Source organism: Montipora capricornis, chromosome 1, assembly GCF_036669925.1.
Source record: "Montipora capricornis isolate CH-2021 chromosome 1, ASM3666992v2, whole genome shotgun sequence".
In the NCBI taxonomy this organism is placed as follows: Eukaryota; Metazoa; Cnidaria; class Anthozoa; order Scleractinia; family Acroporidae; genus Montipora; species Montipora capricornis.
In genome coordinates this window covers 46,688,066-46,704,232 of record NC_090883.1, presented here as the reverse complement: position 1 = coordinate 46,704,232, position 16,167 = coordinate 46,688,066, and the positions used below count along the sequence as shown (strand labels likewise).

Here is a 16,167-nt window from a genome sequence, read left to right as displayed (position 1 = left end):
TGGCTCTGAACCTACGAGCACAAGGAAGGGGGCCAGATCAGGTACTTATTGTATTAATCACAAAATAACGTCCTAATCCTTGCCTCCCCCCCCCTTCCCCCTGTTTTTTATGGAACTATCTATCCACTTTTTGCATTCCTTTTATTCTTAGTTATTTCATTTTTTCCAGTCTTTGCATTCATTTGTACATGTATTTTTGAATCTAAAGCTCATCAGAGACAAAATCCATATGGATTCAAAATGAGCTCCCTTGCTAGGCAAAAATGTACCCTACATGTATTTTGTTTATTTTATTTTAGTGGTATGAAGAAATATTTTCTGGCCAATAAACTGGCAGATACATGTAACCAGAAACTGAAACTGAAACTTTCACCTTGCATCGCACTGGAAATTTTGTGGCACCACACAACAACCCTTTGAAACGTAATGATTCGTCATTATTAGTTGTGCATTTAATAAAAGAAAATTAAGAGGCAAGGAAATGGCTTTTTCTTGTTTTATTCTCACCATTATACTTGTTTCTAGTTATTTCAAACTTTTCAAACTAGGTTTTTATTCTAAGCATCCCATCGTGTTTTTGCCCAGAAGTGATGTTCTGACTAACTGAAGTTGACTAGATCTAGAACTTTTAGTCTCTTGGTCCAAGCTAAGCTGCACCACTTCATCAGGGATGTATCATGATTTTTCTTGAACATAATTCTCAGTGGGCTTTCTCACTGTGGAGCAGAGCTTGTGAAAAACCTGCAATTTAACTTATCAAAGTTAACAGTGACAAATATAAACACGCGGGCCGAATTGATTACAGCGGCTGATAAGAAAACGAAATTGAATATAAAAGAATCTTAAATGAAGTATGCATAACAGAATGGTCAAAAAAACGCAAAATGTGTTTTCACTCACCTCCGAACTGGGTCATAAATATCCACATGAACAATGTTGCGTCATGCCAGTTTGTCTAATGACATCACACATTAAAACACTCGGTTTCATTGGTTCTTGAAGTGGTTCTTGAAGTCACATAATAAGCAGCCTTTGTTCCCTTTTCTTTATAAATGTATTTAAGTGCCTCTTAAAGACTCATCTTTTTAGATTAGCCTATAATGTGTGATATTTAATTGCTCTTGCTTAAATTTTTTATTGTTAAATTATCTTAATAAATTTGTAACTTAATTAGTATTTTGTTTTATATAGTCTATATATATATATATTTTTTTTCTTATTGTAAAGCGCAATAGATCATATGCATGTTTTTGCGCTATATAAATATTTTAAATTATTATTATTATTATTATGTACATGTATCTTACATTGCATTTTTTCTGGAGTACTTGACTCTATTAAAGTGCCCTTAACCCTTCAGTGTTTTTTTGTCTTGGAAGATTTCTGTATCTTTGGAGAAAAAAGAATAGAAAATAGAAGAAAAAAATCGAAAATACTGAATCTTGATATTTTACGAGGGCTAAAAGTGAAGACAGTGTTGATGGTTTTTCACCTATCGTTCGCACAACTCTCCCACTCGGCCAGAAGTGCCCATAATCAGATGTGTGATGTAAGAAAGGGACATCGCGCTAACTATTAATTTCTTGAAAGTTAAGGCTTTCCGTATCATCTGACAGATATTCTTCGGTATGTGCTTCGGAAAACTATTCTGAGGACGCAAGACAAAGTATGGAAAAAAAATGGAAAAACGTCTAGGTGTGGACAGGGCTCAATTGAGAAGAGCTTTGGTGACAAAAACAGATCAGATGTGACTGGTGGATGTAAATCTAACCCCACCAGGAGCGCCCCAAGGCCAGACGTGTGTCCAGTGGGAAATACGATGGTGATGATGATTCTGAGGAGGAAATATTTCGATACCAATTGTAAATATTCCTTAAAGTTGCTCAGTCTACATTTTCAATACTTCCTGCTTTGACATTATGCCTTTTTTTAACGTCACAGCTAAAAAGTATCAAATATTGGATGCTTTTCATTGCCGAGTTGCTCATGAGCCCAAGACACACGAAAAATTTAAATTTTAAGTAACTTTTAGTGCTCGTAAAAAAACCAGCATTTGATATTTTTGAAAACTTTCTTAGGGAATGAGTCCTTGAAAGTTATGGAAATCTACAAAAAAGAAAACAAGTGAAGGGTTCAGGGCCCTCCAAGGCTGCCGCCTTGTCAGCCTCCCATCTTCGCTCGGCTGACTCGTTGGCAACAAATAGCTTATTTCTAAGGACTGTACAAAATCGAGGTTTATCTGTGTTTATTTCCTTCTTTGTACATATTTAACACAGCCTGGCCGTCTTGCAGAGGTACAGGGTATGGGATGGTACCTGGATGAAGCAAATCTTGCACAGGTGTCTTTAAACTTGTTGGATTACCATCAGACTAACATACACACTGCTTTTGAGGAATGTGTGAAGGATGCAAAGGTACTTACCCTGTACTGTACTGCTTCATGTCGTAATATTGGTGTTTCGTTTGATGACACCCTCACCTTTGAGACGCATATCAAAGGTGAGGTTTTGTACGTTTTCAAGAGGCAAAAGAGAACCTGGGATTTGTCTAAGGTCCCGTTCACACCGAAAATTTTTGCATCCGCAATTCTTTTTTTTCCGGATTAAAAAATATCCGCGTCAACGTGCACGTAGCGTATGCAATCGTTTTCGAATCGGTCCACACTCATCCGGATACACTCTAGTGCCCAGTGCTTTGGACAAAGATTTTGCTCGTTGAACAAAATCGTATGTTCTCGAGAGTGGAATTACGACAATCATATATCACCCAGCGTTGAATATATGATAATCATAATTACATACCATATACACTGGTCTAAGTCCCAGGACTTGTGGAAACAGATAAAAAGAAAAAAAAGAAAAAGTAGACGCTGGACAGGATTTGAACACGGAGCTTCGGCTTAAAGGATCAGCTTCTATTCACTAGACCACGATGAACAACTTACAAAGATTCTTTAATATTTGTTGTTTGTTGCCTGGCATCTAAAATAGGATCACTATAATTCATCAATGATTGGGGTAGGGTCGTACCTCTTTGTTGAACATTATAATTATTTCATTGGCTGTATAGTGTCGTACTTCCTATTGTTTTCTGTGCTAAATCCGTTGTTATCTTTGTTCGTTCTATTGTTCTTTTGGCCAATCCTGAAGCCCGTTCAATGAGGTACGACATGACCCAATGATTAAGCCTAAGCACTGATTTCAAAATGGCTAGCTTTGTTTTAAAAGAGGCCGGGCCTTTTTCGTTCGTTGTCTAAAATAATTTGTTAGTGAGTATTATCGCACGTTTACAGCACGGTCTTATGACAAATAAATTAGATTATTGTGTTTACAAATTTTGTCTAAGCAAACGGCGACTCGGTGGTTTAGTGGTTAGCAGCGATGACAGGTGAGCTAATGACCGTAGATTCGAGTCACGAGTCCAGACAGCTGGGTTGTGTTTTAAAAAAGGTTCAATTCCCAGAATTTCTTTCCAACTGTCAGTGTCATGAAATAATGATGACAGCATATTCAAAGCCGGTTGATACTATGTGATTATCGTAATACCAATCTCGAGAATGAGTTGGTTTTGTTAACGAGTTGCACGAGAGAGTCTTTCATACGTCACGTTGATTTATCTCACCAGGGAAGACTGGATTCGATAGTGTTACGTCAGCGTATTCGAAAATTTGCGCAGACGACCGTCCACAGGTATCCGAATTCGCAGCGTATTAAAAAATTTCCACTCTGGAGACCGTATTCGAAAATTTCCGGATAAGGCTACTGAATTCGCCGGGTATGTGTGGACGAAAGCCGTTTTGGAACAAAGAAGGCTGATAAAAAAAATTCCGGATATGTGGACGGAGCCAAAACTGCAAAAGTTTTTTGCATACGCGTGTTCTAAGATAATAAGCTTGGATTAAAGTGAGAAAATGAGAGTTAGCAGGGTTCCATCTACGATTTATCGTTTGGGGGAGAAGTCCCGAATGGCAAAAGGCCACGAACTTCCTAGGGTTCCGGGGGCATATATCATAATTGTCATTGTAAAGTAAAAAGAAATGTTTTACATTTTTTCTTAAAAGCTCCAAACTGTTAAACTAGTGGTAAACCATTCCAGAGTCTAGGTGCTACAGCACAAAATGCTCTTTCGCCATATGGTATAGTGTTGGTACGAGGAAGTACTAATAAATTCTTCGAACTAGAACATAGTGTTCGAGTAAGCTTGTACTGAATGAGGAGGTCAGATAGATAAAATGGTGCCAGATCATGTTTCTTTGACCCACTAACCAGATGTGCAGCTGCATTTGGTACTGATTGGAGATGCTTAATTAGGTATTTAGGGAGACCAGTTAAGAGAGAGTAACAGTAGTCCAGTTTGTTTGTAATGAAGGCATGGATCAGAACTTCCAATGATGATTTTCCAGGTAAGTGCGAATCCTCCTGATCTTCCTCAAGTGCCAGAATGAGGTCTGGCAGACAGAAATGATATGCGTCTCAAAACCTCACGCCATTTGCACAAGTCAATTTTACTTCCTGTAACGGTTTCCTCAACTTGTCTCCTAGCGCCTTTATTTTTAGAACAGCGCCTTAAATCTGGTGTTTAAAAAATTTCCGAACAGCTTTCAGTTGGGTCAAGCCAATCAGTTGAACTGATAAAGACCCATCCGTTTTCAATTTTTTGCAGGACTTAAAGCTTGCAGTTTGTGGATCGCAAATTGTTGGCCTTGTTCCTCTGGGTGCCATGCTTTTAGCTGCAGACCACTTCATTGAAAATGAAAACCTTTTCATACTTTGCGAAGATCAAAAGATCCGCTTGGTAAGCATCATCGTCACCTTATCGTCAAAACCTAAAATTTGGTCATTTTCACAGCAAAGATATATATATGTACGGAAGTTCGTGTTGCGCGTGCAGCACGAGTATTGTTCCTGTTTTTAACAGTAATATTAGGGACAGTAAAATCTACGACGCAGTCGTCAACGAGAACGCCACAAAACAACAATATCAATAATCGTGTTGCACGTGCGGCACGCATTTTAGCAAATATTCGTGCGGTACTCTGCACAACAAATTTGAGGTTTAGACGACAACGCGAGCGTTTTTTTCATTCTCCACTTTTGCTCAGAAACCACTCGTACCAATTTATTTTTAGGATACTTCTCCCACATTGTACGAAGCAAACGAGTAGATGGCGTAACCGCGAGAAACTTACGATATTGCAAAGTTACATTCTGAGGTGACGTTTTCATCGACGTCGCTGTCGTAGTTCTTAAAGTCCCTATTCTTTCTTTGCTGTGGTGTTGTCGTTGTGGTAACACAAGGTATCCTTGCAAGCGGGCATGGTGTCCCGTAGAACACAGAACCTGTAGCCTGATCTACGAGTGGAAGGAATAAGAGATTTAATTTTCTCATGCTTTTTAGGTCATAGAAAGACTTGGCCTGAGCTCAGTTACTCCTTTTGATCCCAAAACAAGAATAATTGAGTAAGTACAGTGCGCGCGACCGTAGATAAGATCGATTATATGAAACACCCAACGCTGTCCAGAGCATTCCTCTTCGTTAAATTTTCAATCTCGGATATTGAGATTTTTCTGGAGTTCATTTTGTGTAGTTTTACCAAGTACTTGCCCTTATTCGCTATGCAACTTAACGTTAACCCAGAAAGTACTTTTAAACAACACAAATCAAAGCTTCGTGACCCAAATAAATTGTCTGTCGAGCATACGTGATTGAAGTTACAAACAACAAAGGTAAACTTTGGAATAAATTTTAGGCTGAACAGTTCAGAAACTACAATTGCAATCCATTTTAATCTTCTTCAATTTTGTCCATCACTGCCTCCTTTTGTATTTGCTGTGTTATTCAAACCTTCCCTTAATTTGTTAAGGTGGCTCCCTACAGTATTTCCGAATCCCCCTCATTTAATACAGGGCACGAGTTACAAAAGGAAACCTTGTTAATTTCTCTTAAAGTTTTTCCTGTAGAGATTTATCAGTATGAGTACCGATGTAACAAGGCTTATTTTTCTGGGTGTCAGTTTTTTTGGATTATGGCCGTTGCCATGCCAACATCATATTTAATGACGGGCAGATATATTCTTATTTTTGACCTAAATTCCTTAATATTTAAACTTTTCTTGGGTGAAGTTTTCTTATTCTTTGCCACATTATGAAAATGATATTGCCTGACATTTTGAAGTCGTGGATTCGGGAAGAGTATAAACAACTATCGTTAGGGGTCAGAATATGCAAATTTGTCACTCACTTAGTTGTAAACTAATCGATAAGTCAACGACCAATATCGATTTTTTTCAAGATATGCCAATTGTCACTCGCTCAGTTGAATTCAAGTCAATATGGCAACGATCAATGTCGATTTTCCACGTTTCATTTTCCGAAGTATTGCCACAACGTAATATGTTGAAATATTCTTCGCCTTTTCTTCTTTCGTTCCGACGGGATTGATACTCGTTGCAGTCAGCATGTGTTACCGAGCCATTGCTCAGTGGAAGACTAAAGGTGACACTTTGCTATGTGTGTTGAAAATGATTGCAGGAGATATTTTCTCCTCGATCCACCAAGTTCATAGGTCCAGTATTAGCAAAGGAGCACGCCGTGATATTGCCGTCGACAGTGACAACTGTGTTCACCAAAAGCAAACTACTGCACTTTTAGTTTGTTGTTATTTCATCATTCTATTGGTTATATTCAATACCTGTAAGGTGTACTTGTAAACATATTTAAAAGCTGAAGGCCCTTGTTTACAGAGTTGAGAAATATCCAGATGTTTTCGGTATCACCTTGTTGTAGTTGAACATCGAAGCATTCTTTGCGATAAGAATCAAACACGAATTCACTCATTCTTAGCTAAATGGCTATCCTCTGGTACTTCATAGAGTTTTAACAAGTTTGTAAAAAGTTTAAAGGAGCCGAAAACACCGGTTGGCGATTATTTTCACCTGGCTTTTTTGCATATGTAAAATGCAACTAAATACAGCATGTTTCCAGATTTCGTGAAAGGTTGAAAAGTTTTGCAAACAATCCTTGTTTTTACTTAGCGCAAACTGAGGCATTCGTATCTGTTTACAAGGTTTAAGACCCTTCAGATATTTGAAATTGACCTGGTGTAGCCTGCCAATGATAACGAATTCAGTCATTATTTCCATCAAGATCAGAAAGCAACTGATTGCATGCAACAGAACTCCCATTTTGTAAGCAATGTATCCACGACTTCTTCACAGTTCTCCCTTGATTCTAAATACATTTGATTAGCTCTGACAGATTTTTAACAAATATAGGGTATTTGATAGGAACTGTATGTGGTTAGAACTGAGCCAATTAAAAAAAAAATGTACCAAAGGGAACGCAAGAAAATTAGCAGTTAATTCAGATTTGGTCACGCTGACGTCACAAAAATCAGAAAAACACGAGCGATTCAGGCTTTACGCGCCATAATTGTGCCCAGCTTGCGCGCGGCTCTGAAAACTCAAGGGAGCCTCCTTAAGTAGTTATTTTTATGTTTCGCTTGATTTGGTTGCCAGTTTCCAGTCGCTGAATTTGGCTAAATTTCGTTATCCACAGTCCGACAAAGTCACACGTTGTTAGTGAAACGATTATTTCATTCACGGTTTTCGGATATGAGATTGGCTGTAGCCAATTCATATGTAACGGGTACTCATGGAGTAAGTGTTGATTGTTATATAGCTGAGTTTTTTCCCCAGGAGCAACAGGAGTTCTGTTGCATGCGATCAGTTGCTTTCTGATCTTGATGGAAATAATGATTGAATTCGTTATCATTGGCAGGCTACACCAGGTCATTTTCAAATATCTGAAGGGTCTTAAACCATGTAAACAGCTACGAATGCCTCAGTTTGCGATGAGTAAAAAAAAAAATGATTGTTTGCAAAACTTTTCAAGCTTTCACGAAATCTGGAACGGATCATGAAACATGCTGTATTTAGTTGCATTTTACAGATGCAAAAGAGCCTGGTGAAAATAATCGCCAACCGGTGTTTTCGTCTCCTTTAAACTTTTTGAAAGACCGATTAGTGCACACGAGCTTATCACAATGTTGAAAGAGGGAGGCAGACTGCTTCAACTTGAATCGACATTTACGATAACAAAAGAAATGTTAGGTGGTTGTTGCATGAAGCAAAGTTTAAAGGCTTTTAAACTCTTTTAACTTCGATTCAACATGTTTCAACACGATTAAAGGGGACAAACGGTTTCAAAATCGTTGTTTAAAAAAATCGAACGCGGGATGTTGAAGCAAATGTCGGAAGCCGTTTTAAATTTTCAGTTCAAATATATGAATTAAATTTCATATATTCTAGAATTATAACCTGAAAAAGCGTAGCCGCTCAAGGGACCACATGTGCCAACATATACTCCAAATTTTATGTTAAAAGTCATTTTCCTGTACAAGACATTAAATTAGGTATCGACCATCCAAAAGCCTGGAAGGCTCTCGCCAACGAAAATGCAATAGATCGCAGCGGGTGCCCAAGCTCGTTTAACCGCTTTTCTCGGCATCTCGCAAATATCCGGGAAGTAATCTCCTTGTCTCCGATTGTGTTCGATTGACCGTATTCCGAAATAGGAATACATGGAAAAATAGTTAGAAATCCTTCGTTTTTATGGAGATTCGCATTACAATTGTCAAACACCTGCTAAAATGCTATTTTAAACATATCTTTATTATCCTTGTTGCTTTAAATCATCACTCCACGTATTCTTATTCCGGAAGAGGATCAATCGAAGGCAGTTTTAGCAAGACATATTTTGTATGTATGATAAGGCAGATAATCCATCGGAAAGTAAACTCTATAAAATGTGACCAGATTATTTGCGAATTTGAAGATTGATACCGCCTGGATTGATAGTATGATTTTTCTTTATTCCATACCAGGTACCTGGTGGATAGTACCGAGGATGGGCCTTTGGTGTCATTGCCTCTACGGCAATTTATCTATAGTCTTGGATCACGCTCGTCTGCTCCTGGAGGGGGATCGGCATCTGCCGCCATGGCAGCCATGGTAAGCATCAAAATATACCACTCTGTACTTTCTCAAATTCCGTAATACATCTTGTTTACCCCCCCCCCCCCCCCCAAATTTTGCATAATCATTGTCTTCGATTTCTCTTGGGACATAAAGATGTTCCAAGAGAAGTCGAAAACAATGCCTATGCAAATTTTTGGGGCGTAAAAGAGGTGTATTATGGGATTTCAGAAAGTAGAGAATTCGTCTCAAAATTCTCGTCATTCTTCTCCCGAGATTAGTTTTCAATAACGACGGAAAAGTCGCGAGAGCGCCTCCGACCAATTAACGAGAGTTCTTCCGATCAAGCAACGAAATCGGAATCGTCGGGCCTACGGCAGGTAAGTAAAAACAAGGATTGTTTGCAAAACTTTTCAACCTTTCACGAAATCTGGAAACATGCTGTATTTACTACGACCAAAAAAAAACAATTCTTTTTTTTCTTTGGATTTCAAAACTATGTTAACTAAACACTAACTGACCCAAGTTTGAACTTCTGATTTGAAATAGACACCTGTTTATTTTAACTAGAATTTTCTTATTTATTGGTCCGCCATTACTAACTTTAAAATCTTGAGAGAACTGGGTCGAGGAGAAAATGACGTCAAGACTCACTATTTTAAGAATGCAATGCGTGTGTACGCGGCTGAATTAATATGCAGCACGGGAGTTTCGGGCATTCCGACTTTTAAACCCGTGTTTTGCATATATAATAAATTGCGTTTACACGCTGAAATTTTAAGCTAGGGTGTAAATGACGTCGTTTTCTCTAGATACAACCCTCTGATGTCCAATCGGTCAGTTTTGAACGTGAGTAATGGCGGACCGTGAAATCCAAAACTTACACTCCAAATGAAAAGCCTTCGGATAAAACTCAAAGCTCAAAATTTTGCCAGTTAGGTGTTGAGCGAACACGCTTTCAAAATCTGAAGAAAAAAGGGAAATGATTTTTTGATCATAGTACCACTTTAAGTTTACTTCAAAGAACGTTTTTGAAGAATTTAGATCTTCACCTGTTCTCTAGGGTGTTGCCCTAGCAACTATGGTCGGCTGGCTTTCCTACGGAAACAAGAAATTCGAATCACTGGACTCACAGATGAGGTGTCTTATTCCTCCCTTGAGGCAAGCAATGCTGGACTTCATACCAATGATTGACGCTGATACGAAGGCATTTAGTGGATTCATGGTAAATTGTAGCCTGATTGAGCTAAAGCTTTGAATTTAGTCCTAAACAAAAGGCATCATCTCGAGGCTCTGGAGAATAAATGTAAGGATTTGTATGAGTTTATTCCCCAGAGCCTCGAGATGATGCCTTTTGTTTAGGATTGAATTTTAACATATCGAAAGTGGGCTATTCGCTTTTCGAGAGAAACGAAACTCACCCCAGACTTTCGCGTTCAACGTAGCGAGACAGTTGCACAGTACAAAAACGGAGGAAATCTTTTTCACAAAGCTTAACGATGACAGTAGGATGAGAAAAATTGAAGATCAGAGGTTTCGAATAACACAAGGTTTCAAAATTGGTAATCAAAGGGCTAAAAATTCGCATCACTAATATTACAAGAACAAGTTTAAAACGCCGGGGTAAAAAACCCGTGATAGCTCAAATAATACACACATACATAGAGGCTTTTCAGGGCTAATGAACCAATCAACGAAACGAAATAACGTAACAACAACTGTTGTAATAAATATTAAAAAAGTTAATGTGAAAAAGACGGTTCAAACACTTCTCCCGTCAAATTCCGAACCTAAAAATTAAAAGATTAAAACAACGTCACTAGCATGTTTTTTTTTTTTTTTTTTTTATAACAGGAAGCAAAGAAACTGCCCAAGGGTACACCGGAGGAGGAAAAAGTGTAAGGATTTTTATGATTGACTAGCGAAATTTTCAATTTGAAATCAATTTCTTTTCAGTCGGATGTTACATCTTCCTCTAAGTATATTATCAATCGCTCTTCCGATCCCAGGCGTGAAAAGGCGTTACAAGATGGACTCAGAAATGCTGTCCAAGTTCCTCTCCTTGTCATCAGAACTGCGACCAAAGTGTGGAACCCGATGGTGGAGCTAGCAAAGGTCGGAAACGTAAACAGCAAATCTGATCTTCAGGTACGACATGGCCGAAACAAAGGCCAGGCCTTAGTTGTTCAAAAGGTGGATAACGCTATCCACCGGTTAAATCACAATCCAGCGGATAAACATTAGCAAAAACAGTTGAGTTATCCAGTTGATAGCGCTATCCACTGGCGGCGGGTAAGCTGGTAAGATCTTGTGCCATTGCGTCCGGACACTGCGAACGCAGGTGCGTGTATTTCAGTAATTTGCACCACTAACTTGCGTTTTAGGGTTGGGTTACTCGGTGGTACCCTCGTCGAGACAAGACTTATAGTAGAACCAAAATTGAAACGGTTATATTGTCTTCTAAAGTAGTTCATCACTCAAGATTGAGCTTGCAAACATTACACAGTTGTAGCTGGCTAACACATGGGTTCGAGGCCCTCGCGTGAAATCGAGGCGAGTGGTCAGCTGGTCCAAGGTGGAGCCCAAAGCGTGCGTCTAACGAAAACATGCAAACCTGGACCTAAGTGGCTGTCAAAACAAAAGGGTTCTTATGCGGTTAGAACATTTGAAGAACACAGACTGCTTTTCGACAGATATCTTCCTAATAAAACCGAAGGTTAAATTGTTAATCTTCTCTTTGGTGATAGGTTGGTGCTCGCAGTCTTGAAACAGCCGTGTGGGGAGCGTTTTATAACGTTAAGATCAACTTGAACGACATTACTGATGAAACATTTACCAAGCAGGTTAGTCAAACCGAGTGAACTCCTCTCGAGTGCGAAACGACTCAAACATGTGATCCGTACCTGAAGCACAATTATGAAAGAGATTTTAGCATTCCGTCCGTAACGCGACAAAGCGGCCTGCTGCTGCTTATCATCAAAGCAAGCAAATTTTTCTATCCTCACTTTTGTCTCGTTCTTTTGACAAATTGCTCATTGTCTGTAGAGAACAGTCAACAAAAGCTAAAATGTAATAACTTTCTTTGATTTTTGATAAAAAGCACATTTCTGCCATACGTTCCCCGTTCTTCGTAAGCGCTATGCTAAAGAGAGAGATTAAGTATCACGTTTCAAGGTCAAAAACGCCAAACTACACGAGGGCAAGGTGCTGTTTCTTAAAAAAGCTTGAAAATGTTCTTATCCCAACTGGTACGACCTCTCTTTTGATAACTTCCCCGATATCTGTAGCTAACAGAAGAGAAATTAGCTAAAATCTAACAAGTTTCTTTAAGTTTTGGTAAAACGTACATTTCAGCCTGTCGTTCCAAATCTCCTCCCTCTCTACTATATGATCCTCTCTGTAGGAAATCCTCCGAATGGAATTCACATGTGGGTTTTGACTGACTTGTATTCTCATGTGTATAAAGAAGTACACGGCTTAGGCTCAAATAATAGCCTTGATATGTTTAGCTTCAGCGCAGCCGCTATTTGGTTGCTATGATCGATCGTAGCCAGCTGCTGGAGAAGCGTCACGGAACGTCTTGGGAAGCATTGCGTCACGCTTCTCTAACAGGCTATGATCCATCATTTATTGATCTATGTTAATTGTCTGAACCGTCAGGCACTGCCCTGTTTACCGTACTGCTTCATGTAGCCCCGGAACTCAGAAAAGGATGCTTTATTGCTGATATTCCTTTAGATTGTGGCTTGTCTGAGCTAAAGTGACTCCTTTTGTCCTCATCTTGACAGGTTCTTGAAGAAGCTCATTCCTCTTTAGAGACCGCGCAGGAAAAATGCAAAGAGATACTAAATATCCTCGACAAAAGAAAGTCTTGAGTTGCATTGCACAACTAGTTGCACAACTAGTTTGCAAAAATCGAGGGCGTTTTTAGGCTATTTAAAATAATTCTCAAAGTTCTATTTATTAACGCTTCATTTCAAGCATTTTCTGGTAATGGTAGCTCTTGAGCACGTCACACGGAAAACGTACTAGATGTATTAACAGCAAGAAACAACAAATTACAATGCCTTTATAGGATGTTTTGAACCATCCTCTAGAGACACCAATAACAATAGAGAAATGTACGACTTCTGGTTGACGAACAAAAGACGCTAATGAGAGATCTTTTGTTTTCGTCCACCAACGTAGCGGCGATGACGTCACGTACAAACCTTCTATTTAAACTTTTGAATTCAAATTTAAGAAAATGGTTAAGAGTTATTCACCAAAGGGTACAGTTAACGAATCATAACAAGCGAAAAGTGTTGCGTCATTGCCACCATATTGATGGATGTAACTTATAGATTTCCGCCATGTTGACTAACGTAAACAATAGATATCTCATTAGCCACTAGCAAGTGTAGATGATTGTTAGGTCGGTAGCAAGCCGCCTATATATACTAATCATAAACATTTTAGACGAGAAAAGAAAACGGCAAAGGACTATATCTGTGCAGAACATTAAAAAAAATGCCATGAATAAGGCAATAATTTTGTAATGAGATACAGACGCTAAGTTTGTAATTTTAGGTAAGAACTTCTTAGTACAAGGCTTCCGTTCACATTGAAGTTGGTGCCGGCAACTTTGAATGTGGCTGAGGCGAAAAAAATTGTCTTTATGCGTTGTTACTTTTTTTCCTGTTTTTTTTTTTTTTTTTTCATGTTCATCTAACTTACAGAACAAAACATTTATTCACAAAACAAAGAAGATTCGCGTATTGAAATGCGCGCCGCGCGTGCAACAGGATTTGAAATGCATGCGGCAGGTGCAGCACGACCTTTTTTTACTCATTGTGTTCTGCCGCCGTCATTGATTAAATTTCCTAACAATCCCATTTAGTAAGCGAATAACTTTGCCATTTATCGTACCCTTTCTTAGGTACCTAGCCATGGATAAAACCTGTTATTTATTTTATGACTTTCTTTTCATCTTTTATGGATTATTGAATCATTAAAGTAATTTTAGGGGACAAGCGAATATGAAACTAAAGCGGCTTGGACCGCCCTTGTCAATTTAACGCACGATTTCGATCGCTGTAATATTCATCGGAAAAGTCGTCGTATCGCACACATGGCAAGCTCTGGAGTCGCGAATTACGAAGTGTACGAAAGCGCCCTGTTAGTGGAAAGAGCTTCTTAGAACCACTCAAATTTGCTTTCATGCTATCCACTGTATTTGTCTAAACATTATCGTCGAAAAAAATCTTTAAATTTTCTAAATCCCATTTGACTCTAAAAATCGGGATTTTTACCAATGGCGACAGGGTGGCCAAACTTATGCAACACGTTGTGCCCAACAATGTTTGCAAGATGTTGCGTTGAAATGTTGCGAGCGTTTGGCTAGGCCTTAATATCTACATCAGCTACGTCGGCAAAAATGTCACTCTCAAATGAAAACTTTGCTTTAGCGTAAGTCGCGTCTGAAAATGTACAGGGCCAAGTATCCTAAAAGTAATAAGTATCACCCAACTAGTGGACTAATGCAAATCCTGCATTTTGATTGGCTACGCTAGTAGAGGACTATTAGTAATAGTCCTCGAGTAGCGAAAAGCGTGACGCTTTCTTTCGTTTTATTCCCAAATAAATATTTCTTTAACTTGCATTTGCTAACTTTATTATTGCCTTTTCTGTCTGACTAGTTGGGTGATACTAAAACAATTAGGCCCTTCGCCCTCAAGGGCCACGGGTCAATAGCCCACTCGGTTTCGCCTCATGGGCTATTGACCCGTAGCCCTTGCGGGCTACGGGTCTAATTGTTAATGTTTTGGTGCGCAATAAAAGACAATACACACAACTTGGGCGTAATCGAGGGGCAGGGAATGTACTGGCAAGGCGCGGATAATACCGCCGGTATGGACCACCGGATGAGGGGCCTCGGCAACTAGCCGAGGGGGTGCCTCATGCCTGTATTGCAAGGCGGGCATAGTTGCTGGCATAATATCCTGGGGCCAAGTTAACCCAGTCCAGCAGAGTAACAATATGCCCCCTCCCTAACGGGGCTTCAGCACAGGGCTGAAGGGGTGCCGCAGGCAGCAATTCCCCGCCCATATTTTATTAAGGAGAACTATTGAATAGGTTACAGAAGCTCATAAGGAAAAAAATAATAATAATAAAATAAAATAAAATACAAGAGAACCAGAAAGCAAAACGGGCGGGAGGGAGGGATTAAATTGCTCAACGGAAAAAACAGAACTAGTTGAGCTTTGAAAATGTCAAACTGAGAAGGCTCGCATGGCGGGATGAATGAAATAGCCAAATAAGGTAGTCACGTGATGGGAAGTCACGCTCTCCTCCCAGGCGCTGCCCAGTATTTGCTTACCAGCATTAACATCTATTTTATTCTAAAATATCATTTAAATAGGGTACGAGCGGTTTCAGACTGAGAATAGAATATAAAAGGTTCAAATTTGTATGCTCACGTGGTCTTCAAAACCTCAAATTCGGTGACTTCATGACGTTGTTGTTATGGCTAGTAGTGCGTGTCGTGTTCCTCTTTTAGCCTTAGCTTTTCTTTATCATATTCCCTGTTGTATTGTGGACTACGGCAAGAAAAATGCACTGAAATGCATTGTGCGTGTGGTATGGCCGCGTTTTTAGTGTCAACATTCAAACCTGCCGAATTGAATAGACCTTATTCACAATAGCCGCCATGTTGGATTTGCCTTTATCATGCAAATTAGCTACACTTCTGAGGGGGCAAACAACACAAGTTCGAGAGGTTATAACGAACATCTTAGCCACACAGATGATTTGTTTCATGTTCATTGAATGTTTATCACCTAAGTACTAAAATAGAATGCTTACACAAGTTACTTCGATGTTTTTTTTAGTGAAAAATGAGCAGATAACAAAGTAGAAAGTCAAAATATCGGAGGCAGTCAAAAGATATAAAATTATTATAAAAGATACTTAATTCTAAATCCTAAAATGAAATTTTAGCAATGTTAATTCAATATTTCGACGAGCCGATTTTCCGCAATTTGCCTTTATTCCAATGTTTGTCCCCTAGCACAACACATGGCTAGTTTCCATGACAATTTGAAAACCAACATGGCGGCTATCGTGAATAAGGGCTATTGAATGTTGAATTGCCGAATGCAAGTTTGAATTTTGATACTAAAAACGCGCCATACCACGTGCAACAGTATTGCCGG

General features: G+C 39.1%; 1 protein-coding gene across 1 annotated transcript in view; it reads left to right on the top strand.

Moving 5' to 3' along the window:
- LOC138053757 (formimidoyltransferase-cyclodeaminase-like) overlaps window positions 1-13,984 on the top strand; it is a 17,587-nt gene extending 3,603 nt beyond the window's left edge. Inside the window, exons 4-13 of the mRNA XM_068900323.1 lie at window positions 1-41; window positions 2,277-2,414; window positions 4,663-4,794; window positions 5,398-5,459; window positions 8,884-9,010; window positions 10,038-10,199; window positions 10,829-10,872; window positions 10,984-11,122; window positions 11,722-11,817; window positions 12,763-13,984. The exon at window positions 1-41 is cut by the window's left edge and continues 139 nt beyond it. Of these exons, the coding sequence (XP_068756424.1) occupies window positions 1-41; window positions 2,277-2,414; window positions 4,663-4,794; window positions 5,398-5,459; window positions 8,884-9,010; window positions 10,038-10,199; window positions 10,829-10,872; window positions 10,984-11,122; window positions 11,722-11,817; window positions 12,763-12,849 (1,028 nt within the window). The 3' untranslated portion in view covers window positions 12,850-13,984. The remainder of the gene's footprint in view (window positions 42-2,276; window positions 2,415-4,662; window positions 4,795-5,397; window positions 5,460-8,883; window positions 9,011-10,037; window positions 10,200-10,828; window positions 10,873-10,983; window positions 11,123-11,721; window positions 11,818-12,762) is intronic.
- Window positions 13,985-16,167: the final 2,183 nt, after the last annotated feature.